Here is a 25985-nt window from a genome sequence, read left to right as displayed (position 1 = left end):
TTTGAGATTGCATCCAAGTACTGCATTTTGGACTTTTTTGTTGACCATGATGGCTGCTCCATTTCTTCTAAGGGATTCCTGCCCGCAGTAGTAGATATAATGGTCATTTGAGTTAAATTCACCCATTTCAGTCCATTTTAGTTTGCTGATTCCTAGAATGTCGACGTTCACTCTTGCCATCTCCTGTTTGACCACTTCCAATTTACCTTGATTCATGGACCTGACATTCCAGGTTCCTATGCAATATTGCTCTTTACAGCATCGGACCTTGCTTCTATCACCAGTCACATCCACAACTGGTATTCTTTTTGCTTTGGCTCCATCCTTTCATTCTTTCTGGAGTTATTTCTCCACTGATCTCCAGTAGCATATTGGGCACCTACTGACCTGGGGAGTTTCTCTTTCAGTGTCCTATCATTTTGCCTTTTCATACTGTTCATGGGGTTCTCAAGGCAAGAATACTGAAGTGGTTTGCCATTCCCTTCTCCAGTGGACCACATTCTGTCAGACCTCTCCACCATGACCTGCCTGTCTTGGGTTGCCCCATGGGCATGGCTTAGTTTCATTGAGTTAGACAATGCTGTGGTCCTAGTGTGATTAGATTGACTAGTTTTCTGTGATTATGGTTTCAGTGTGTTTGCCCTCTGATGCCCTCTCATAAACCCTACGATTTATTTGGGTTTCTCTTACCTTGGACGTAGGGTATCTGTTCACAGCTGCTCCTTACCTTGGACGAGGGGCATCTCCTCATAGCCGCCCCTCCTGACCTTCAACATGGAGTAGCTCCTCTCAGCCCTCCTGCACCTGCACAGCCGCAGCTCCTTGGACTTGGGGTTGCTCCTCTTGGCCGCCACCCCTGACCTCGGGCATGGGGTAGCCCCTCTTGGCCGCTCCTGCATGGTTGCAGCCTGGCGCTCTCAGCCGCTGCCCCTGACCTCGGGTGTGGGGTAGCTCCTCTCGGCCATGCTTCTGCATGGTCCGTCGCAGCCGGCCTTGGTAATACAAGATATCAGTTTCTCACATAGATTTACCATTTGGAGATAGATTATGGAAGCTGGTTCCCTCATAGGGTTGGCCCCCTTTGGGTGGATGCCTGAGTAATGTCACCACTGAAGCCACAATTGTTTGTCGTCATGAAGCTTGTCTCAGTATTGTTGGGACATTCCTCATCTTTTAACACAAACAAGAGAAACAGAGACAATATCTTTCCTCAGAGACCAAGAAGTTCCTGTGACTGAGTCAACCCTTGTGTCTAGCAGTCTTCTTCAGAGCAGTGCACTTGTGCTAGATAAGCGAGACCTTCACAGGTCTGTGTGCTTTGGGGAGCTCCTCTCCACTAACAAAAGATGCAAATGAAAAGCATATGTAACATTTTATTACTGTGTTTTGATGATCCAAAAGGACTGTGCCAATATTTCATTTCCTCTTCCTTTCATTGTCTCTTTATGGGCTATATATCTCATTCATTCCTTAATCTGTGATCCAACTTCTGCCTGGTGGTGACCAGTTGTTTATTCCAAGAAATGTGTTAAAACCTCTTATTTTGCCATTGCAAAGTGATAACTTCCAAAAAAAAAATTACTGACCAAATTTGTAAGTGTATATGTTTCCTGTATTGTCTAATACATAGACCTAATAATTTCATTGCTGTTGTTGTTTAGTTGCTAAGTCATGTCCAGCTCTTTGTGACCCCATGGACTGTAGCCCACCAGGCACCTCTGTCCATGGGATTTCTTAGGCAAGGATACTAGAGTAGGTTGCCATATTTTTTCAAAAATCCATTAATTCTTGTATCAAGTAGATTTATGGGTCTGTAAAACTTTTGAAGGGTAAATGTTTTATTTGTACAGATTTTTCTAATACATTTATATTTTATACAGAACTTAATTTTCATTCTGGAAGCAAGTTAATCAGCTAAGGAATTTAAAATAGTATTATTTGAAAATAAAATGCATTTTCCATCAAGTACAATGATGCACCACAGAAAGCTTGAAGTACCCTTCCCTGAAGAAGAATTGCTGTCTATGAAATTATTTGTTTTATTCTGTAGTCCTTAAGTAGTTTCATCCAGTTTGGGGCAGAGAATATTGGTATTAAAAGGTGACATATTGTGCAACTTTAGGTTCCTTTCTGCTTTATCACAAAAGACAATGAGATAAAAGATAAATTTCAAATTAGTTTTGAAGAAAAAGTTGACTTTGGAAATTCTTTGTAAACGGGGAAAGATTTAAAGGACTAAAAAGTACATAAAATTGACTATTCATATTTTTGACTACTTAATTCTCACCTGGATTGATACTGACTGAAAAATAGATAATGTTAAGATCAAATAGTATCCATAGCAGAGCTGATAGGATGGATTTTCTATCTTAAAAATCCTTCAGTGGTTTGGACGAATAGAAGTGAATTTTATTTCTGATAATGGATTAGCTGGAACAAAATAGAGAAGTTTGCAATGCTCTTAGAATATTTAAAAACAAACAAACAAAAAACTAAATCTAAGGCCTTTAAGTCAGCCCACACTGAGTTAGGGTGTTTGTAGGTCACTTTACCTTTGGAAGTTATAAAAAGAATCCTCAAAAGAAATATCTTTGGCAGTAGACCCATAATTCTAGCCTGAGATTTAAGAGATAATTGTGTTCACTGAGTTATTCAGTAGAATGCTGCTATACGCTATGATGGGTCATCTTTCCTTAAATTCTGAAAAAATGTGACCAATGGTGATCACTGGGTAGGTTTCTTCCAAGGATTATTACAGTGAATACCTAAGACTTTGTTCATCTTACTGATTTAATTAAATTGGATGACCTCAGACATCCTTTCAAACCTCTCTATAAACCCTTCCAGAAACAAAGGCAAATTTGATTGAAAAATAGAATCTCTAGTTTTCATTATGTAACAGTACCTTCCAGAAGCCACTTGAAATTTAGACTTCACTTCAGTACAGAATTACGGTCCTTGGGAAGAACAGATCAAATCTGCAGGCAACAGTTGGTGAGCTCAGCTCAGCCTGTGTAAGCTAGAAATTTCTGACTCTCGTGCCAGGATTGTAAAAATAGAGTAGAAACTTGCAGTGAAGAATTCTATAATCAGTTATATTTATTCTAGCAATTTAGAGGAGTATATGTGTTGTGAATGCACATCTTAGATGATGTAATGTTAACAAGTGATATGTGATGGTTTAAGTATGCTAGTATAACTTTTTGGATGTTTCTTGGTATCCAGATCTGGAAGCAGTAAGGCGCACAGTGCTGCAACTCTTTGCGGCTTATATAAGCCCATTTGAACTTCTATACAGAGTCCATATAGGCACATTTCATGGAAGAGCCAACTCCATTTTGAACTCCACATAGAAAAAAAATCCCTTTTGTTTACAATGCCTAATCTGTTACCAAGTTCTTTCAAGTACTGCGTAGATTTCACTGGCTCTGTAGAAATAAAGTTGAATAATTGTAAAAGACCCATCTAAAATTTTGTCTTGCAAGTGATTAGCTTTTGATTTTATATATAACATGTATTTGGAAACATGTTAGTATTTGGAATCATGTAAAGTATTTGGAAACACACTGGATTTTCCCTCTTTTAACAGATATAAATCAAATGAAGATTATGTATATGTCAGAGGACGTGGACGTGGAAAGTACATTTGTGAAGAATGTGGGATTCGCTGTAAGAAACCGAGCATGCTCAAAAAGCATATCCGCACGCATACTGATGTCCGGCCTTATGTATGCAAGTTATGTAACTTCGCCTTCAAAACAAAAGGTACAGGTCTGATTTTTTTTTTTTTTTAAGAGGGAAAACTTTTTTTTACTGGCTGTTCCAGATTCTGAATACCGTTTTGTAACTGTCATAGACAATTAGGTGGTTTTCTTTGTGAAACTGTGACACTCATGAAATGTGTTTTCTTTCTGTAAGTGGTCTGAGGATGTATGAGACAATGAGGCTCCTTTTATGACTGAAGTAAGAGCTATAGACTTAGGTCCAGGCTAGTAGTCTCGAAGGAAGTGGCTAAGAATTGCCTGCATAGCTATTACTTCTTGTTGGAAATGTTATGTGGTCTAGAGAATCTTTGCACCAGTATTGAAATTCTGCAGGGAGACAACCCATTCCGGGGCATTAGAAAAGCAAGGCAGCAGCTGGGAAGAAAACATGTGCCCATGGTCAGTTTCAAGATTATTAATAATGTAGAGACCCACAGAGTCCCGGGTGGGCCTCTCCATCCACACTTGCATTAATTATGTATAGAAATTTGATCGCTTGTGTTCTGTGTATTTATGAGCTCAGAGACAATTTCTTACTCTCGGGCCACAGCTATTAATCTCATAGAACTAAGACTTGCCTTGAAATGATATTCTGTCTTTAAAAAATAAGTCTGTTTTTAACAGATAGTCTTACCTGAAAATATTTTATACAAAAATGTTGCTTCAGTCATATTTCTATCATTTTGTAAAATTATGAAAATATTCATAAACTCAGTGTTTTCAGAATACAAATAGTTGTGGAATAGAGATGATTTGACTTCTATAGAAGTATATTTTACTACTTACTGTCAAAGTATGCAGGAGACATGGGTTCAATCCCCAGATCGAGAAGATCCCCTGGAGGAGGAAATGGTATCCCACTTTAGTATTCTTGCCAGGAAAATCCCATGGACAGAGAAGCCTGGTGGGCTACAGTCCATGGGGTCGCAGAGCCAGACATGACTGAGTATACACACACTCTTGCACACACGTAGAAGTACTAATGGAACCCTATAGACACCCCGCCACTAACCTTACACAAACATTTTCTGATGTTTTAACTTTAATTTGCATACTAATTAATCTGCTCCACTACCCATCAAGAAAAATAAATATCAAGTAAAACTATCTTTGGTAGGGAAATGTGTACCTACTTTCTTTTATACCCCAAATCCTAAATTGTCTTTATTGGTTTGTCAGAAATGTAAATGTGTTGCCTCTGAGCATATCTGTTTTTTCTTTATTAAAAAGATATTTATATTATAATTATGCCTCTTTGAAGCCACAAAAAGGGGGAGGGAATGTTCATTTGCATTTCAAAGGAGATAAATATGAGGTCCTTTAAACACCATCCACTTTTGCACAATCAAGCCTTTTATGTAGAACTTCAGTAAGAGACTCCCTAGGACATAAAAATATATAAACTTTGGTTTTAAGAAATAAAGCTGATCCACCGGTCATTACAACTGATATTTCCTGGCCGTGTGAGTTGACTGGGTATAGCCTCCTGAAACTGTACCTGAGGAAATGTCACATGGCTAGATATTTCTATCATGCTATATTTGGCTCTGAGCTATTGTCTTGGAGTTTTAGCAGAAAATAATTTATTCTTGATCATTATCGGAGTTTCCTTGTCACCCTTTGGAAAAATACAAATGTCTTAGGATCTTGAAAAGAGCAAATCATCCTGGGAAACCCCTTGCCGGTGTTCACTTCCAGCCAACTACCTCTTGTCATATCATCTGAGTACAGAATCAGAGTGCTCTTGCAGGACTGGTACCTCCTCTTTGCCTGTGTCACTTCTCCAGACACCCTTTCCTGCCATTTTGCTGCTTTCTCTTTGCTCTAATTCTTCAGACGTTCAAGACTTCAATAAGCTAAAGTCAGGGCAGGGTCATTTCTGAGCCAGATTTCTAACTATAAACCTACCCTGAGGATGAGAGCCCAAAGCCTGAGTGCTTACTTGAAACAGGAAGAAAGAAAAATATAAGAGAAGAAACACATATGAAGATCTAAATAAACTATCTGGACTTAACTAACTTCCACATCTATCCACATACACAGATTATTTGCACCCTTACAGAAGCAGATGATTTCTATTAATTTACAGATTTTTAAATTCTTGATAATCATGTGCTGTGCTTAGTCATGTCCAACTCTTTGTGACCCCATGGACTGTAGCCCACCAGACTCTTTTGTCCATGGGGATTCTCCAAGCAAGAATACTGGAGTGGGGTGCCATGCCCTCCTCCAGGGGATCTTCCCAACCCAGGTCTTCCTCATTACAGGCGGAGTCTTTACCATCTGAGCCACTAGGGAAGCCCAAGAATACTGGAGTGGGTAACCTATCCCTTCTCCAGGAGAACCTCCCTACCCAGGAATCGAATCAGGTTCTCCTCCATTGCAAGTGGATTCTTAACCAGCTGAACTACCAGGGAAACTCATGATAATTTGTCCATAAGAATTTTTGAGATCTTTAGAAAAATTAGAGGTATAATTTTTTGGTATGTAAGAGCAATATGGGCCAAGAAATATTTCCATGTTTGGAGTTACAAAAATAGCACATTAAATTTGTAGGTATATAAGCAATAAGCCACATGTTAAGGATTCCTTGGTGGCTCAGATGGTAAAGAGTTTGCCTAAAATGCAGGAGACCCGAGTTCAATCCCTGGGGTCAGGAAAATTCCCTGGAGAAGGAAATGGCGACCCACTCCAGTATTCTTGCCTGGAAAAACCCATGGACAGAGGAGCCTGGGGGGCTACAGTCCATAGGGTCGCAAAGAGTCAGACACAACTAAGTGACTTCACTTCCCCTAATTAAAAAATAAAGTAATATAAACAAAATAATAAACAATCATGCCCCAGTTTAGAGTTGTGGCTCATATATTACATTAATAGTAAGCCAAAAACTCCTGCAAGAAGAACAAACTATTTTAGCAGGCTGGAGTTTCTGCCTGGATTCAGTGAGCCTACTCTTAAAGCATTTGCTGCTCTGTGACTAAAGCAGTGTCAAAGAACAAAGATAACAGGGCCCTTATAGCTGAATTAGTTCCTGAATTTCTTTTGATTAGTTATATTATGATGTGGAATGGGCTTTCCGTGTAGCTCAGCTGGTAAAGAATCTGCCTGTAATGCAGGAGACCCCAGTTTGATTCCTGGGTCAGGAACTTCCCCTGGAGAGGGGATAGGCTACACACTCCAGTATTTTGGGGGCTTCCCTGGTGGCTCAGATTGTAAAGAATTCCCCTGCAATGTGGAAGACCTGGGTTCAATCCCTGGTTTGGGAAGATCCCCTGGAGGAGAACATGGCAACCCACTCCAGTATTTTTGCCTGGGAAATCCCGTGAACAGAGGAGCTTGAAGGGCTGCAATTCATGGGGTCGCAAAGAGTTGAACACAATTTAGCGACTGAGCGTGCACACATAGAAACACACATACATACGTAATTAGGTACATGTATAATTATACAATCAGCCCTCCTTATCTATGAACTCTGAACCTACAGATACAGAGGGCATTATACTATACCATTTATACTATACATAAGGGACAGTTATATATAACTATCGGAGAAGGCAATGGCACCCGACTCCAGTACTCTTGCTTGGAAAATCTCATGGATGGAGGAGCCTGGTAGGCTGTAGTCCATGGGGTCGCTAAGACTCGGACATGACTGAGCAACTTCCCTTTCACTTTTCACTTTCGTGCATTGGAGAAGGAAATGGCAACCCACTCCAGTGTTCTTGCCTGGAGAATCCCAGGGACAGGGTAGCCTGGTGGGCTTCCATCTATGGGGTCGCACAGAGTGGGACATGACTGAAGCGACTTAGCAGCAGCAGCATATATAAGTATCTGTGTATGGAAGATGCAAGAGTTTGGGCTTGTGCTGTGTCGCTTCAGTCATGTTTGGACTGTAGCCAAACCCAATGGACTGTAGCCCACCAGGCTCCTCTGTTCATGGGATCTTCCAGGCAAAAATATTGGTGTGGGTTGCCATTGCCTACTCCAGGGGATCTTTCCCACTCAGGGATCAAACCCGAGTCTGTTATGGCTCCTGCATTGGCAGGCATGTTCTTTATCACTGGCAACCTGGGAAGCTATATCACCATCATAATACATTCTTTGTTCTTAGAACAGTGGGAGTTTCAAGGTAAATAAGAAAGGAATTTTGCTGCTCTGGAACTTTAGAAGTTGCTGTCATAAACTCTGCTGATATATGTCAGATAGATAGAAGCTAAATACTAAGATTAATGTTCCCAATAAGTAGTTAGCTAAATATTTGTTTGGATCTTTGAATTTATTTACAGGATTGGCCCCAACATCAGTTTGCATTAATTTTTTCTTCTGACACGTGAGCATCCTGCCAGTTTAATCTGTATCTGATTGATGACAGAAGGTCTGGGGTCCAGGGACTATGTTGATTACAATAGTTTATTCTGAAATTGCTCAGAGATGTGTGACCCAGCTTGCGTCACCCTGTTGATGTGGAGCCCAAGAAGGCAGACCCAATTGGGCCAAAGGTATTAGGTCCTCTCTCAGCCAGAAAAGCCTGGATTCTCAGTCATACTTGAGTCTACACTTGAAATAATATGAGCCTAGACTTCCACAGGTCTAGAACAAAGACAGCCTGAGACTAGGCTGAAGCTGTCAGGGGGTTCATATCTTCAGAAGCCAAATTGTTCCTCTTAAGTTTGAGGCAAGGAGCAGGGGGTGGGAACAAATTTGTGTTATCTCAAGTTAGTTCATTTCACACTGAATTTTGGAGCAGTCATCACATTTTGGTAACCAATTAATTGCTCTTTTTTTTTTTTTTGGCTGTATTTTCTAGGAAACCTAACGAAGCATATGAAATCTAAAGCACACATGAAGAAATGCCTGGAGTTGGGGGTCTCAATGACATCAGTCGATGACACCGAAACCGAGGAAGCAGGTATTCACACTTGAGTTGACTGACCTCTTTACTGTGCATGCTGGAGCTTTGCGGCCAAGGTGGTAAAATAAATATAGGTATTAAAAAAAAAACTGATCACGTTTCATTTTACTAAATACTAAACAGAGAAGAGAAGTCTGACGCATTGAATTGCTTGAGACTTAATGAAAAGAAATGCATTTCAGTTTTGGCTGAAGAAGTAGAAATGCCTTACTGTGAAAATAATTTTATCATTATTAGAACAGAACCATAAAGGAAATCTAATTGCATTTAAGTTGTAATGGTGATTTAAATCTTATGATGATACTTTTGGGGAAATTTGCAAAGCATTTTAATGTCTTATTTTTTTGATCAAGAGGAAATCTAGTAGAAAAAAAATGTCCATCAATAACCTCAGTAGAAAATCTGGGAATCAGCTGGACTTCCTGACTTGTAGAGACAGGTTCTTGCTTTTCTTTTTCCTCTAATATCATCATTAACAACATTATGTATCTACTTATTGAGGGTTTTCTATGAGTGGTGTGATACCTGAGCTAAAAGTTCCTACTCTGGAGGCCATATTGTAGGTGGGAATGAAACCAGATAGCTACATAAAAAGATAAGAACCAACCAGTGTCACAGAGGTAAGTGCTCATGTTATAGGAGTTCAGAGATGACCACCTCTAGGGGCTAGAGGATTGAGGAAAGCTTTTGCAAAGAGATGGCATCTGAATGAGCTTCTAACCTTCTTGTTTGAATCTTGATGTTCACTCTCTTTGTTCAATTGCTTCAGAAACAATGGAAGATTTGCACAAGGCAAGTGAGAAGCACAGCATGTCCAGCATTTCAACTGATCATCAGTTCTCAGATGCTGAAGAATCGGATGGTGAAGATGGAGATGATAATGACGATGACGACGAAGATGATGAAGACTTTGATGACCAAGGAGATTTGACACCAAAAACAAGATCAAGAAGCACCAGTCCCCAGCCTCCTAGATTCTCCTCCTTGCCGGTGAATGTTGGCGCTGTGCCCCACGGGGTTCCTTCCGATAGCTCCCTGGGGCATTCTTCATTGATCAGCTATTTGGTTACGTTGCCAAGTATTCAGGTTACTCAGCTGATGACACCAAGTGACTCATGTGAAGATACTCAGATGACAGAATACCAGAGGTTATTCCAGAGCAAAAGTACAGACTCAGAACCAGACAAAGACAGGTTAGACATCCCCAGTTGTATGGATGAAGACTGCATGCTGTCTTCAGAGCCGGGCTCCTCCCCACGGGACTTCTCACCCTCCAGCCGCCATTCCTCTCCAGGATATGATTCTTCACCCTGTCGAGATAATTCACCAAAGAGGTGTCTGATACCCAAAGGGGATTTGTCACCCAGAAGACATTTGTCACCTAGGAGAGATCTGTCACCCATGCGACATCTTTCACCAAGAAAGGAAGCTGCCTTGAGAAGAGAGATGTCACAGAGAGATGTTTCGCCAAGAAGGCATCTGTCCCCAAGGAGGCCAGTGTCACCTGGGAAAGAAATCATGGCCAGGAGGGACCTCTCTCCCAGGAGAGAGAGAAGATACATGACCACCATAAGAGCACCATCTCCCAGAAGGGCTTTATACCACAACCCACCGTTGTCCATGGGGCAGTATTTGCAAGCAGAGCCAATTGTATTGGGGCCCCCTGTAAGTATCCTTAGTTTTCTCTTTCTAATATATAAGCCCAAGCTCATTGGAGCCTCTTGATGACACACTGGTGTGAAATTTATTATGACATGGGTATCTCTCATGGGGAGGAGTGAATTTGGTTACTGAAAATAGCAGGAAGGCATTTTTATCACATGCTATTGTCAATCACATGGCTATGGCATTACCCCAAGTGTAGTATTGCATCAGAGAAGAGCATTTCAATCTGGTAATGACAGGTGAGATCTTTCCGAATGCTTTCTAAGCTTAACTCATTATATATAGGCAGGAGTTGAAACCTTGGCATGAGTGGAAAAGGTAAAAAGTCTTTGGAATGACATGACTGCCTAGACAGACAGTCTGAGGGATATTTAGGTATCATTTATCTAACTCTCTACCAGGTGAAAATTCTGATTCAGGCATTAGCATTGACTTTCAATCAAAAAAATTTTTTTTAATAAACTAATTACTTTGCTGATAGTGAGTGAATGTGTGAAACCAGTAAGGGACCAGGAAAGGGGAGAGTGAACCCTGTGGTATAAATGAAAGGCATGAACATGCCTGCTTTTCTTGCTGGTCCCACCACCTCCTGTTACCAAGAGCCCTTGTTCAGTGATATTGTGAGCTCACAAAGTGGGCAGTCGGAAGAGGTAAGGGAGAAAGCATCAGAGGAGATTTCTGTGGACGCCCTCATTATAGATTAAGATAACAACAGTAGCAATCATGAATGAAATGTGGGCAGTAGGGCTTAATGCACATCCATAGAAGAGGATCAGCCCTGCCTCACTTCACCAACATGATAGATCTTGATGTCTTTTTCAACTTGTGTGAAAAAAAAAAAAACGAAAGAAGCAGGCACCTAGCATACCTAGCGTAGACAGAGGAAGGATACCTTTGGAGTTTGGCTACTTTAAATGTGCTTTTTGTTTCCTGGGCTCTATTCGTGGCCATTCTCTCTTTGCTCTGGATTTCCATCATGTGGGTCGTCACTGCCCTTCACAGCCAAGGAAGCACTACCAGCTGTCAGCTCTGCCGTCTTATCACGGCCCTAGTGATCAGCTTCCCCTCTCTCATCTTCTTTTCACCATCCTGAATTAGATGCTTAGATTCACATTTTTGAGCTTTAGGAAAACTCCCTGCTGCATTCTACTCCCCAGCCCCAAGACCCTCTGTTTACAAGCCTGCCACCAGCATAGCCTCAGGGTACAATGACTGTAGAAACATGCATAGCAATCAAGACATAACTTCGCTGCTGAGCTAATAAATTAGCCAGCTAAGAAAAAGAGGGGCATTTCCTCAGGTTTTTGAGTCTTAGTGGTACCAAGTAGAAAGGAGGGCTCTTCTGAAGTTCATGCTATTGAAGGATAGAGTGAGAAGTCACTTTCATACCAGAATACCACATCTGGGGTGGAAAATGCTTTTTCTGGTATTTGTTGTTCAGTCACTAAGTCATGTCTGACTCTTTGTGACCCCATGGATTGCAGCACACCAGGCTTCCCTGTCCTTCACTATCTCCAGAGTTTGCTCAGACTCATGTCCATTGAGTCGATGATGCCATGTCATTCTCTGTAATCCCCTTCTCCTCCTGCCCTTAGCTGTTCCCAGCATCAGGGTCTTTTCCAATGAGTCAGCTCTTTGCAACAGGTGGCCAAAGGATTGGAGCTTTGGCTTCAGTATCAGTCCCTCCAGTGAATATTCAGGGTTGATTTCATTGACTGGTTTGATCTCCTTGCAGTCCAAGGGACTCTCAAGAGTCTTCTCAGGCACCACAGTTCAAAAGCATCAGTTCTTTGGTGCTCAGCCTTCTCTATGGTTCACCTCTCACATCTGTACATGACTACTTGAGAAACCATAGATTTGACTGGATGAACCTTTGTTGACAAAGTGATGTCCCTGCTTTTTAGTAATCTGTCTGGGTTTGTCATGGCTTTTCTTCCAAGGAGCAAGCGTCTTTTAATTTCATAACTGCAGTCACCATCCACGGTGATTTTGGAGCCCACGAAAATAAAGTCTGTCACTGTTTGCATTTTTTCCCCATCTATTTGCCATGAAGTGATGGGACTGGATGCCATGACCTTAGTTTTCTTAATGTTGAGTATTAAGCCAGCTTTTTCACTCTCCTCTTTCACCTTCATCAAGAGGCTCTTTAGTTCCTCTTTGCTTTCTGTCATTAAGGTGGTGTCATGTGCATATTTGAGACTGGTGATATTTCTCCTGGCAATCTTGATTCCAGCCTGTGATTCATCCAGCCTGGCATTTCACATGATGTACTCTGCATATACGTTAAATAAGCAGAGTAATAATTACAGCCTTGATGTACTCCTTTCCCAACTGAAACAAGTCCATTGTTCCATGTCCGGTTCTAACTGTTGCTTCTTAATCTGCATACAGATTTCTCAGGAGGCAGGTAAGGTGGCCTGGTACTCCCATCTCTTGAAGAATTGTCCACAGTTTGTTGCCATCCACACGGTCAAGGCTTTAGCATAGTCAATGAAGCAGAAGTAGATGTTTTTCTGGAATTCCCTTGCTTTTTCTATGATCGAATGGATATTGCCAGTTTGATCTCTGGTTAGACCCAATGGTGCTGTGGAGTGTGTGAGCTGAGGCTCCCCCATTCTAATTGGCCTAGTGGGTCAAAACTCTGATATTTGGGAGATGTTGGAGTATATCCAGTCATCTGTAGGCATAAAAAATAATGCTTTGGTGCCAACACAGTATTGTTATTAAAAAATAATAGCAACTCACAGTCACTTTGGGCAAAGGAAGCAAAGAAGTGGACTTAAAGACTTCATCTAATTTTTGGATCTCTGCCCAGAAAGTTGTTGTTGAAAAGAGATTGGTTTTATTAGTGATTGAATTTGTACTTTTTTTTCATACCAGTTCACCTGGATATTTAACAAAATTGTTGAACTTTACCATTTATGAAGCCCAAGTGTTGAGCTTTTGCTCTATTACCCAGTTTAATTCTCTGTAGACAGTTCTTAACATGCTACTTTGCTCATGTGATAGGAAAGAATAGCCCTTGGAATCCTTCCTAAAGCAGGGACGCTTGGTCTCTGATGCTTCCCATTTGGTGCTTTAGCACTCTGTTTTTGAGGGGCAGCAGAGAATTTCTGTCTTTCTATGATGTATGGACAAGATTCTCATTGTGAAAAAGAATCAGTGATCCTTTAAGGAGTACTTCTCCTGACTGCTGTAGTAGATGAGTGCTTCCCTCTCTCTGAAGAATGTATGTTGTTCTTCTTCAGTCACTAAGTCGTGTCCAGCTCTCTGTGACCCCATGGATTGCAGCATGCCAGGTTTCCCTGTCCTTCACTATCTCCCAGAGTTTGCTCGGACTCTCATGTTCATCGAGCAGATGATGCTATCCAGCCGTCTTATGTATGAACGTATTAAATTGGAATAACCCTAAAGATAATTATTTTTGATAGAAATTCTGTTAGCAATACCTGTGGTTTAACATTGACCAAGCGCTCACAGGGCAGTTACTCTGGCATTGAAAGGACCTGGTAGCCAAGCATGGCACACTCGTTATCTGCTTCAGCCTGCAGTGGTAGGTTCCAGGGAGCAAGTTTGGAGGAGATGATATGCAGTCACTGAGATTCTAGAACCCTTCTATTTCTGCTCTAGTGTCCTTTGGTTAATTTTCATTTTAAAATAGATGCTAGGTAGGTAGGTAGATAGGTATATGGATGGATAGATAAAGAGAAAAGCAAAGAAGAAATAAAGAGAGGGAAGAAAGGAGGGAGGGAAGAAGGACAGAAGGAAGAAAGGAAGGAAGAGGAAGAGAGAAAAGTCTTTTATTCATTCGTTCAGTAAATATTTTTTGAGGGTTTAATCATATGTGGCTCAATGATGATGATGGAAAAATTGTATGGTTTCTGGCCTCATCCTTTTTAAACAAGAATTGTTCCTTTTCCACTTTTAAAGTTTTGGTAGATAAATAGCGAGGAGACAAAGAAAGTGCGTCCTGGTCCTCAGTGCAGAGCGTCCGTGGACACTGTCTAGAACAAGCGCCATGACTTGGTTCCAGCCCTTGCTCTCTGTGTGGTCTTGGGCAAGTCACTTAACCTCTTGGGCAGTTTTTTCATCTGTTTGTGGCAGCCAGGGAGGTGGGCCAAGTAGACTTCTGTCCTTGAAGGAACTTACCATTCAGCTGTAAGGAATGTAGTGAGCTAACAGCCTCCTGATGTTCGAACCTTCAGGATAGACCTCCGTTTTCGCCAAGGCCACGTTCTCCCCTGCAACCTCTATCAGTGGCTGAGCCTGGATCAGTTCTAGCTGACCCCCTGCTTCCTCTCCCTGTTAGCGCCACATACCTTATATCCCTGCTCCCCCATCACCAACCCCAGCCGGAACTCCTGTACCTCTACCTCCTTCTTATCCTTTGCTTCCAGAGGACCTACTGACACTGTTGAAAAGATGAGTTGGGGTAAATATTTGGTACATAGGATACAGATAGATATACACACACATATGCATACACTTAGCACAACCCACACAGGCATTCATTATTCATATTTCTGTGTCAAGATTTTTAAGTAAGATGGGAGTTTATTCATATTAAAATGGTAAGGCTCAAATTGTAAAACAAGATAAGGTTGCAAATGAAGTAAAAATTTGAGTAGAAAAATCTTTTGGAGAGTTATTTGGAAGGTGAAGAAGGGGTGAGTCTGAGGACAAAGAGTATGTGAAAGGCTTGGCAGTATCCGGAGCCATGGAAGTGGTTACATGATAGGAATTGTACACTTGCTTCTGTGGTTGTAATCATTTAATGTCTGGTCAGTAAAAGTCTGAATATAACACTTGTATTCTTAACACAAAATTCTATTGGCTTTTGAACAGATTGAATACATCCTATTTTTAGAGGACACTTCATCACTCGCTTTGTTGGACTTGAGTCAGAGATCTTATGAAATAGGACAGCTCTGTCTTTGGCTGCCTCACAAACCCCCATTCTGATTAGGTATATACCGTGGACATCACAGAATAGCAACCAGAGGCAAGATGGAAAAAGAGCCAAACTATGTTTTATTTCAAACTTTACATCTGTGATCATTGTGATCCAAAGAAGATTGATTTGGTTACATTCACAGGTGGTTATTGTAGGCATTATGATCTTCCACCTTACCTAGTGTTGGATGAAGTAAACATGCCTTTTTTAAACCAGAGCAGATAAATGCAAGAGGGATTTTTTTAGTCGTATTTAATGATTTCTTTCTCATACCACAGAATTCTCCCCTTACCTAGCTTATGAGGTCCTTAGCTTATGAGGATTGATGTTTACATGATTTCTCCTGCACTTTCAGCACAAGTCATTTGTTTTTGGCTTGAATAAGGTGAAGCCTAGAACAGGGTAAGGGCCAAGAATGGTACAGAGTAGCAGAAATGATGGATAATTTATCATTCCTAACCTGGTCTCACAATCTAATTAGAACTGGATGAATCATTAATGGTATAGAGCACACCTTGCATTTTTGACCTGAAACATTCTTAGAATGATGGCACACTGGTAAAGAATCTGCCTGCAATGCAGGAGACACAGGTTCAATACCTGGGTTGGGAAGATCCTCTGGAGAAGGAAATGGCAACCCACTCTAGTATTCTTGCTTAGAGAATCCCATGAACAGAGGAGCCTAGCGGGGTACAGTCCATGGGGTCACAAAGAGTCAGACATGACTGAGTGACTAACCATGCATGCATTAAAAGGATGAATCTCAATTAATTGAAGCTTTGTCATCTCATTTAAACCCGATAATCTCACAGTTAGGGTAGGTTTTGCTATAGAAACAATTATACAAAATGGGTTCTCCGTTTTCAGGACTGGGACCATGAAATCTGGATTTCTGGCCCAAAACCTTAAATGTCCTAATTTATTAATTGCCAAGAAGATTTTTAAGTGGAAATAACAACACAGAAAAATTAAAATACAGTTATTTCTGGTTCCCAGCCACATAGTCTATTATAAATTATAACTATTTGAAATACTTAACATTAACTACTTTGATGCATAGTTTTCATACAAAATCTGGCCTTGAATTACGGTTTGATGGAGATGCTGGTGCTGATCTTCTGCCTCGATGCCTCCTGAGCAGAAATATATTTCTTTAGAGCAGTGTCTTGCACATTGGAGGGACCAGTTTGTGTATCACCACCATTTTGTCATCTGTTCTGTAAAAGACTAAAAAAGAAAAAAAAGAGAGCTAATTTTCAAGCTTGTCACTCCATTTATATTCATCAACACTTAAGAAAAATATTAAAAATCTGCCCAGTATATAAACAGATGGTAATCGTTTAACTTTCTTTTGGATTTAAAAACTTGTTATTAGTGTTTTTTGGCTCAGTAAAGTTTTTCTGGTAATTATCCATTATTTTCTTTTCATTCTGTCTTACAAAAAAAAAAAAAAAAACACCAGAGCTGGACCATGTCTCTGTACCTAGTGGAAAACACACTGCAGGTTTTATCACATTCCTGTTTAACAACAAAAGCAACTTTCACAGACCTACCTGCTTCATTCAAGAATCCTAAAAGACTGCGGAGCAAACCTCTTTTGTCTTGAGAAATCAAAGAGTGATAGAAAGATTAGGGAGTCTTCACGTGTTTTAAAGGAATGAGTGAGTGAGTGAGTGAATGAATGAAACAGCTTGACCTAAACGTGAGGCATGCTGGGTCCTAAGTGTTGTCTCTCTGTTTCCCCGATGCAGAATTTAAGAAGAGGATTACCTCAGGTTCCTTACTTCAGTCTCTATGGAGACCAAGAAGGTGCTTATGAACATCCAGGCTCCAGCCTTTTCCCTGAGGGTCCTAATGACTATGTCTTCAGTCATCTTCCACTCCACTCTCAGCAACAAGTGCGAGCTCCTATCCCCATGGTGCCAGTTGGTGGGATCCAAATGGTTCACTCCATACCGCCGGCCCTTTCCGGTTTACACCCTCCACCCACATTGCCTCTGCCAATGGAGGGCTCCGAGGAGAAGAGGGGAGCCTCAGGGGACTCCTTCGCCAAGGATCCCTACGCAGTTTCGAAGCAGCACGGGAAGCGGTCGCCTTACGCTCCCCAGTCATCTGGTCCACCTAGCACGCCCTCCTCTCCGCGGCTCCTGATGAAACAGAGCACTTCAGAAGACAGCCTGAATGCCACAGAGCGGGAACAGGAGGAAAACATACAGACTTGCACAAAAGCCATCGCCTCCCTCCGGATTGCCACAGAAGAGGCCGCTCTGCTTGGGGCAGATCAGTCAGCTCGGGGGCAGGCGCCTCATCAGAAACCCTTGGAAAGTGCACAGGCTAGCATTAGACACTTTAGTGGACCTGAGCCAGGTCAGCCCTGTACCTCAGCTTCCCACCCTGACTTGCATGATGGCGAAAAGGACAATTTTGGTACATCCCAGACTGCATTCGCCCACTCCACGTTTTACAGCAAGAGTTGTCTGGATGACCAACAGTCAGGCTTTCAAGAGAGCAAGGAATTACCTTCAAGCACAGAGGCAGGCAAGGAACCGGCTTCAGAAAAGAGTCAACTACATTGATCTAAGATGCATGGAGACTTTCATTTCCACATTTTCCCATTTGTTTTTGTTTTCGTTTTTCTAGAAATAGAGGTAATCAAGTTTATAGCATGCCTGTCCTAAGTTACTGGTAGTTTGCTATTATATATACTTTTGTTATATCAAAAGAATTAGGTAAATTAACAAGTCATCATGAGCCTGACCAAAACAAAATTTGAAATTAACCTATTGGGTCTGGTACTTTTAAAATTGTACAGATGTTTGTGCCTTTTCTTTACTTTGCTTATATTCTTATAAGCATTTTTTAGCAGTAATTTGTACATATTTTAGAATTTGTGTATCTGCTTTGTAATAAATGTAATTTCTTTCCTTTTTTGGACACTTGGATCTAAATGATGTAAAGCAAAACAGCATCAATATATATGTGAGGTTGCACTAAAACATATTTTTATATGATTAAAACTGAACAGCTTTTATGTACAGCTCTGATTCTGTAATACTAATATTTATTTACTTTGTTTCATAAATTGTACATTTTTTCTTAATGTTGTGGATTGCTTTTCTATGTGAAGCATGGGGTTTACTGTTGCGTAACTAGAACAAAAAATGTATATTGTAAACAAGATATTTAAACTAGAGTATCTTATTCTGCACTTATGCATTAGTTAAAAAAAAAAAAGATAAAGGATGTATCAGTCAGTTCTTAACTCTTGTAAATTTTTTGTCTCTTGTTTGCTGGATTGACTATAACTTAAGTGCTGATTGTGATTTTAAACTGATAGTACCGTAAAGCATTAAAGTAAACAATGTGCTATTGTGAGTTTTTTCAAAGCTTTATAAATCAGTTATAAATAATATTAAAAGTATTTGGTCTTATGTGAACATGTTGATCTATATACTCAACTAAAAATATGGGAAAACATTCCGCCCCATGTAAATATGTACAAGTGCATCACTGGTACAATTTTATGTAACTCAGTTGGACACTAGGTTGCCACAGACCTATGCTAGGGTGTCTTTAAAAATTAAAGTGACAAAGCACACGGGACTGTGTTGAGCTTGGTTATCGGCCGGCCCGGTGGCTTGGCAGGCAGTGCTGTGCGCTGCCCGTGGAGAAGACCTGGGCTTATCAATCTCCTTGGTTCTTGCTGCACGAGATGGTGACTGGAACTAAGGCTACTACGGAGGGGTCGCGCTTGAACTGAGAGGTGGGTGTGGAAGCGGGGAAGGGCGTGGGGAGCTGCTCCCCAGCCTTTCCCGTCAGCCAGTCTGCACGGTAACAGGGTTGACATCAGCTCTGGGGGAAGCCACTTGACCCTACTGCAGAAGGGAAGAGTGTCAGACCCCTGGCTATCTCAGGGGGAATGGAAAAGAAGCTTACCAGGGGAAAGAACTTGTGGGAGGATGCTGTCTTTTGTATATAACATTCAGAATGGGCTTTGGTTAGTGTTGACGATGGGCAGAGCCTTTGTAGGTTCCGAAGAGTGGAAGGAAGGGAAGGGGTACAATACATGGGCACACACAAACACGTGTGTGCACACACACACACACACACACAATCTGGGTTATCTTTGTGCTATATAGTGGATTATAATTCTGTGAAACCAAGTTTGTATATTGAATTACATTAAGGAGTGTTCTTTAAAAAGAGAAATAAATATACGATTACATGCTTGAGGTGTCTAGTTTTTATGTGTTGTTTGACATTTTGATTTCCCAATTTTGTTGCTGGAGAAATGTTGATGCTACCAACATGCCATCTGTGCTTTTCACTCCTAGGCTCTGCCCATCCCAGGCTGCGCAGAGTATGAATGCCTTGAACAAGTGAGAAGGCAGTCGTTGGCTTCAGCATGTCACCTGATTAGAACAGAGAGTGGTCAGCACAGTGTGAGTTCTAGAAATGGAGTCCTTAGAACCTGGACATGGCAATGGGTGTCTGAAAAGAGTCGTGAAGAAATCAAATCATCATTTCCCCTCTGCTTCCCTCTCAGCATGCATACATGTCTGAAATTGTACTACCCGGGAAGCCTCCTGATTTTTGCTGAAATGACTGAAGGTAAAAGCCAACTGAAACCAATACACCATATAATATCCACAAATCACAGTTCTTTTATTACAAAAGAGTAGAATCTTAAATAATGGAAGTAGCTCATTAAAGGTCAAAATCTATGGGTATTTCCATTCCAGAAATCTCAAATTGGAGGATTTACAACTTACCTATGATGTTTTATAAGCCAGGCTGTCTCTTTAAAACTATGTTTTACAAAGGTGATTTAAAGGCCACCATGGCCAGCCTAATATCCATCTCTCACAGAGAAGAATCCTTGAAACATTTAATTGCATAGGGTGATTTGTGTGTTTTACTCCTCACTTATGTGTGTGTGTGTGTGTGTGTGTGTGTGATCCCAGGTCAAATCAAATGCTCTGCTTCTTCCTCTGATTCATTGCATGTATTCACTTGCTCATAAAACAGTTTTTGAATCCCTACTATGAACTGGGTGCTATAATGCGCATTTAGGGTGGATAAGAGTATTCCTGCCATCAAGGAGACCAAATAAAGAAATGATATGTGAGTAAATGTGTGCAGTATGCTATTAGTGCTAAAATAATGGTACATTTGATGTATTTTGCAATCACAAAGGAGCAACCACCCTGCTGAGAATGGAAGGAGGGATGGAGCAGGCTTCTTTGCAGAGGTGGTCCTGGAGCATTACCAACCAGGGTTCTTGGCCTTCTTAATCAATAGAAATTGCTGAGTTCAGACAAGAAATCCTGGCAAGGTTTCACTGGGGATGCCTGCTGCAGCACAGAGAAGTGAGAAGAACCAGCAGGTGCCTGTGCTTGTCCGCTTGCTGGGAGGGAGCAAGCTGGTACCTTGTACGAGGCGAGGGTAGGTGTGGGTCCAGGGGGCGGGCTGGAGTGGTGGCTTAGTTGGTTTGCCCACCCTTTCCGTGGTCATGTACAGAGGGTATGCCCAGTACTCTGCTTTGGCTCCCAAATCCCTGCTTTTGTCCCAGCTCTTCAGAAGTGACCATTGGGCTTCTTGGTCTTTCTGCACCTTGTTCTCCATAATTTGTCCCAACTGTCTATTTTTAGTCCTTTATAACTTCATTGTATTTCATCGCTCAAGGAGACGTTTGCTTAGGTGCAAGCACTGGAGCAAACAGTCCCAGGTCCCAGGTCTCATCCTAACAATTTATTGACTTATTCAATAGATAAACTTCACCATAGCCACTGGGACACTGTTCTGTGTGCTAGGTGCACGGTACTACGCAAAACACAGCAGGTCCTTGCCTTCATGAAGTTTACATTCCAGTAGAGGTGGGACAGTTTTGCTTAATGAAAAGGAATTGATCATAACTAGTGACTGATTTGCTGTCGGGGGAGAGAGAGATGGAGGACCTAAAGATGACCTAAAGAGTTTTAACCAGGGCAGTGGAAAGAGGTGGTCTTGCTAACCAAGAAAAAGCCTGGATTTATACTATATTTGGAGAAGCAGGTAAGGAAATGAGCTTCCCACTACAGTTCATAAGGAATGTGTCTCAAGAAAGGCCCAAACTGGAGGCTGATTTGTCCCTTCTTGTCACTTAATGGTAGCTGAGCCTTAACTGGATGAAATCCCTCAAGGTGTATGTGTTTGGAGAGCTAGAAAGAGGAAGTTTGAGGACTCTCATAGGAGAGAAGTTAATTCATGACATAGGATGTCTTAGGGCATCAGGACTTACTCTTCTTATGGAACCCTATTTGTAAAAGGATGTGCTCAGTTGCTCAGTCATGTCCGACTCTTTGCGACCCCATGAACTGTACCCCACCAGGCTCCTTTGTCCATGGGATTTTTCAGGCAAGAACACTGGAGTGTGTTCCCAGTTCCTTCTCCAAGGTGTAAAGGGATGGACTGTAGTGTATTTCCCAGTTCAACTCAAGCCCAGTCACATTGTCAGACCTGGTTACCAGAGAGTATATACTGAGTCTCATAGCACAGCATAACATCGTCTCAAATTGTACTTGAGATGTGGCTGGTCCAAAGTGATAAGTGCTATAAATATACAGTACATGCCAGACTTTGAAGACATGGCAAAAGGAGGAGGCCACATGTCTTTTACAGTTGACATGATTAGCATTTGGATATCGTAAGTTAAATAAATTGTTATTAAAATTGATGGCTCACATTTCCTTTTCTAAATGTTGGTCCAGAAAATTGAAAATTGCATATATGTCTTGTTGTGTTTCTCTTGGATGATGGTGAAGAAAGGAGAGATCTGAGGAGGTAAAAGAGGAAACTGAGCTTAGCTCGGAGGCTATTTCCATAGGAGATGAGGGTAGCCTGAAATACTGTGGTGGTAGTCAGGATAGAGAAAAACAGATAGGTTTGAAATATGCAGAGGGACTAGAATTTACGGGAAAGGGAGTTTATTGGATATAGGCCTCTCAGAAAAGAGAAGAGTCACATATAATGCTCCATGGCTAGCTGGCTACTACTGGGTTAAACATGACGCCTTTTCACTACAAGGCTAAATCCAGATGGGAGCAGGTTTGGGGGAGTAATGGGCAGTTACCGAGTTTGGTGACCCTCGTCTCCTGAGTTTGGGGTCCCTGTGGGGCATCCATAAGGAAAGATTCAAGGAGTGACTGGATATGTGGGTCTTCTAATACAGTATCAAAAATAGTAATAATACCACCAATCATTTATTTAAACCTATCATATGTTCAAGAATATCCCATTTAATCCTCTCATCTATTCATGGATACTCTAAATATGCCACCTTCCCTTTCTTTTTTTTTTTTTTTTAAAGTTTCTCTATATCAGGGGTTCACAGTCCTATTAAACCCAGTGCCACTCTCGTTTCCTGATACATGTTTTATCATGCCCCTTTTATATAACATAATTGGCCTTTACATAACATTTCAAATTTTTCAATATAATATTCTAGCTGTATGTAAAGGGAGAAATGACAGAAATGTAATCTCTAAGGCAATTTTCTTTATTCATTAGATAAATGCTCTTTATTCCAGTTAAAGGTTACAGTAGAAGATCTAATGACGTTGTTTGGTACCTGCACCTCTACACAGATCACCAGGAATATGACAGCTGCCAATGCAGGCTCATACCAGTGCATCGTGTTGGGAGTTCACGGACCACAAGTCTTATTGCCCAAAGGATATGATGTTCTGAAATGGTGAACAAATCTTGGAAAATTCCAAACAAAACAAAACCAACATTTTTCTTGATGGTAGCTGCCTTCCTAGAACAAGCCATAGTTCTCCTCTAACATTTGCTTTCAAATTTGTTCCAAAGCAGTTGATATATTAAGGAACAATCTAAACATAATACGTTTGCTGATTATGCAGGACATTTTCTGCGAGAAACACTGGGCAGACCCAGAGAAGTGCACTTCTTCTGAATGATCCATGTTCAGGAGTACACACACATACAAATTAACACACCAGACACAGATCAGCTACTTCATTTCATCACACCTGGACACGTAGTGAATGGGGCTATGGCTTTCCATCCAGTTTCAGATAACCCTCCACCACCTCACAGTTACTCACAAAGGTGGACTCCTCTGTTACCCACTTCCACTAGTGAACTTTAGGGGCTTCTTCCCCCCAGTACTTATTGTAGTTCTTGTATATTTCTTAACCATTTACCATGTATAAAACTATGCTGCTATTTTTATTGGGATTCCATCTTTTTATTTATGTGTTGAGTATAGTGTCCCTAACTGCATTTTTCTCATAAGCCCTGTGTTTTTTGGCATGATTTTGCATAGCATGATGATTTTTAGAAACACTTCTTATAGCAGAAACGACTTATTAAAGATCTATTCCATCCCCAGTTTGTCTTTAAAATAAAACAGATTCTAGATTCATATAAATCATAAATCTAAATAGATCTTTCACTTTCATGAATGTCTCCTCTGGGATAAAGAAAAAAAATGAGTATCTCCTCTGGAGGAACATTAGCAAGTTGTCCAGAACTGTCCTACACACTGCTGGGACCTCAGCGTCCCAGAAGCTGGTCTACTAAATGTCAGTGTTACACTGCAGTCATGATATCCTGCAATTATAGCAGTAATGGACAAGTCTTCATATATTCCTAAAAGGCTCTGGGTGTTTATGCGTGTGATACTGCCCCAATTAAGAACCACTGGTCTGTTTGAAGCTGGGGGAAATAAATAGAAATTCATCAGACAGAAATGTACATATTTATTCTAAAATTCTCATCCTCAATATCACAGAATCAAACATTTTGAGCTTTATATCTGAAATGATTTTTCAAAGCATTTGACAGTTTCTAGAAGTCTATTCTGATTATAGTTGCTGACACATAAATTCACCCATAGTGTGGTAAGAAGATTACTACTACTTAAGTGATGCCAGGAAATTCCCTGGTGATCCAGTGGATTGCACTCTGCAGTTTTCACTGCCAAGGGCCCAGGTTAGATCCCTAGTCAAGGAACTAAGATTCCACAAGCTGCGAAGTGAAGACAAAAATTAAAAAAAAAAAATTATAGTCCTGAAAAAAAAAAAAAAAGATGCCAGTAACTACTTTTTTACTACTTTATGTCTGCTGTTACTAAAATGATGAAGTTCAAATCCAAGTTAGACACCAAGATCACTACTATATCTATCACATTATTGTCATCCATGCAGTCTCCCTATTACTATGTTTATTCAGTGTGATAACATAGATTTGTAAAATTTACAAACATGCAAACAGTACTTTACATACATATTCAAAGGTCTTCAAATTGACTTCTACCTATAAAATCATAAAAGTAACATTTCTTTACTCTCTTCACAAACCAAGCTGAATGCTCAAAGCTGTTCCCAATATATCTGAGCATTTTTGCTGTTACCAGTTGAATTACATGCGGTTGAATTTAATCCCAAACCAGTTTATGCAAGTTTTGTGGATTATTGAAGTTGCATAATTTAAATGTCCATAAAACTATGAAGTATGAGTACAAAAAGGGAGAGTACTTACAACGACAAAGTTAAATGCTTTAGAAAGATTTAATAAAGATGAGTCACTAAAATTTGTCATTGAATTATATGTGGTTGATACAACTATAAAAGAGTCAAAAAAGAAAATAAAAACTAAAAATGATTCTGCCCTCCAACTGATTCTTGAATGTCTTTGAATTCTCACTCCTCTTTAAATAAAGTTGGAATTTTAGTTTATTATGGTTGGGTTTTATTTAAGCTACCTGATTAGATTTACAACAACAGACTCATACTCAAAAGAAAGATGGTACATTTCCATATGCTAAAAGAAGATAAATGTATGAGCGTTTTTAACTAAGTTAAAAGGAAATATTTAAAGGTGTAATTATTAACTTTTATAATCCTTTGACTTTTTAATTTAATTTAATTTTATTTTTTAACTTTACAATATTGTATTGGCTTTGCCGTATATCAAAATGAATCCGCCACAGGTATACATGTGTTCCCCATCCTGAACCCTCCTCACTCCTCCCTCCCCATACCATCCCTCTGGGTCATCCCAGTGCACCAGCCCCAAGCATCCTGGCCTGGCGATGACTAATGAGAGAACATCTCAGCATCAGTCATGTACTCCTTTGACTTTTTAAAATCAAGCAATCAACTACTAATTCTGGTTGCATTATATAAGACAATTTACTGTATATTGCATTTCTAGAGTTTGGTGTAAGAGAACCAAACCACAAGAACCAATAATGGAGAATTCACAAATAGAACAAATATAGATCATCATTTGTTTCTCTTTATAACATTGGGGGTCCAGGATAAAAAAAAAATAACGTCTTTCATCTTTGAAAGTAAAAGTCTAAGGGAAAAAAAAAGCAGTGTCTAAGGAAAAAGCAGAGTCTAAGGAAGATTCCAAAATAAATACTTATTAACTCTTTTCTAACAACCTCTTTTTTCATATTAATCATTCTCTTTTTCCCGAGATGGACAGGAGAGATTAATTAACTGCACCCTTAATTTTAAAATGCAAACATCACCACAGAAACCTCCTTTTTGCATTCTTTATCCATGAGCGAGATCTCAGAATTAAAATATCTATTTTGAGGCCAACCGGTAACTATAAACTCCAGTGTAAACAAATCCTGCTTGGTGGAGAAAGATGGCAAGAATGAGCAGGAGTG

General features: G+C 40.5%; 1 protein-coding gene across 9 annotated transcripts in view; it reads left to right on the top strand.

Moving 5' to 3' along the window:
- HIVEP2 (HIVEP zinc finger 2) overlaps positions 1-19525 on the top strand; it is a 218403-nt gene extending 198878 nt beyond the window's left edge. For all 9 annotated transcript variants that reach the window (XM_061428157.1, XM_061428158.1, XM_061428160.1 and 6 more), the window contains 4 exons: positions 3590-3765; positions 8572-8673; positions 9446-10341; positions 17047-19525. In XM_061428157.1, the coding sequence (XP_061284141.1) occupies positions 3590-3765; positions 8572-8673; positions 9446-10341; positions 17047-17871 (1999 nt within the window). In that variant the 3' untranslated portion in view covers positions 17872-19525. The remainder of the gene's footprint in view (positions 1-3589; positions 3766-8571; positions 8674-9445; positions 10342-17046) is intronic.
- Positions 19526-25985: the final 6460 nt, after the last annotated feature.

Source organism: Bos javanicus, chromosome 9 (genome assembly GCF_032452875.1).
Source record: "Bos javanicus breed banteng chromosome 9, ARS-OSU_banteng_1.0, whole genome shotgun sequence".
Taxonomy (NCBI): Eukaryota; Metazoa; Chordata; class Mammalia; order Artiodactyla; family Bovidae; genus Bos; species Bos javanicus.
This window is presented reverse-complemented; position numbering and strand designations above follow the sequence as displayed.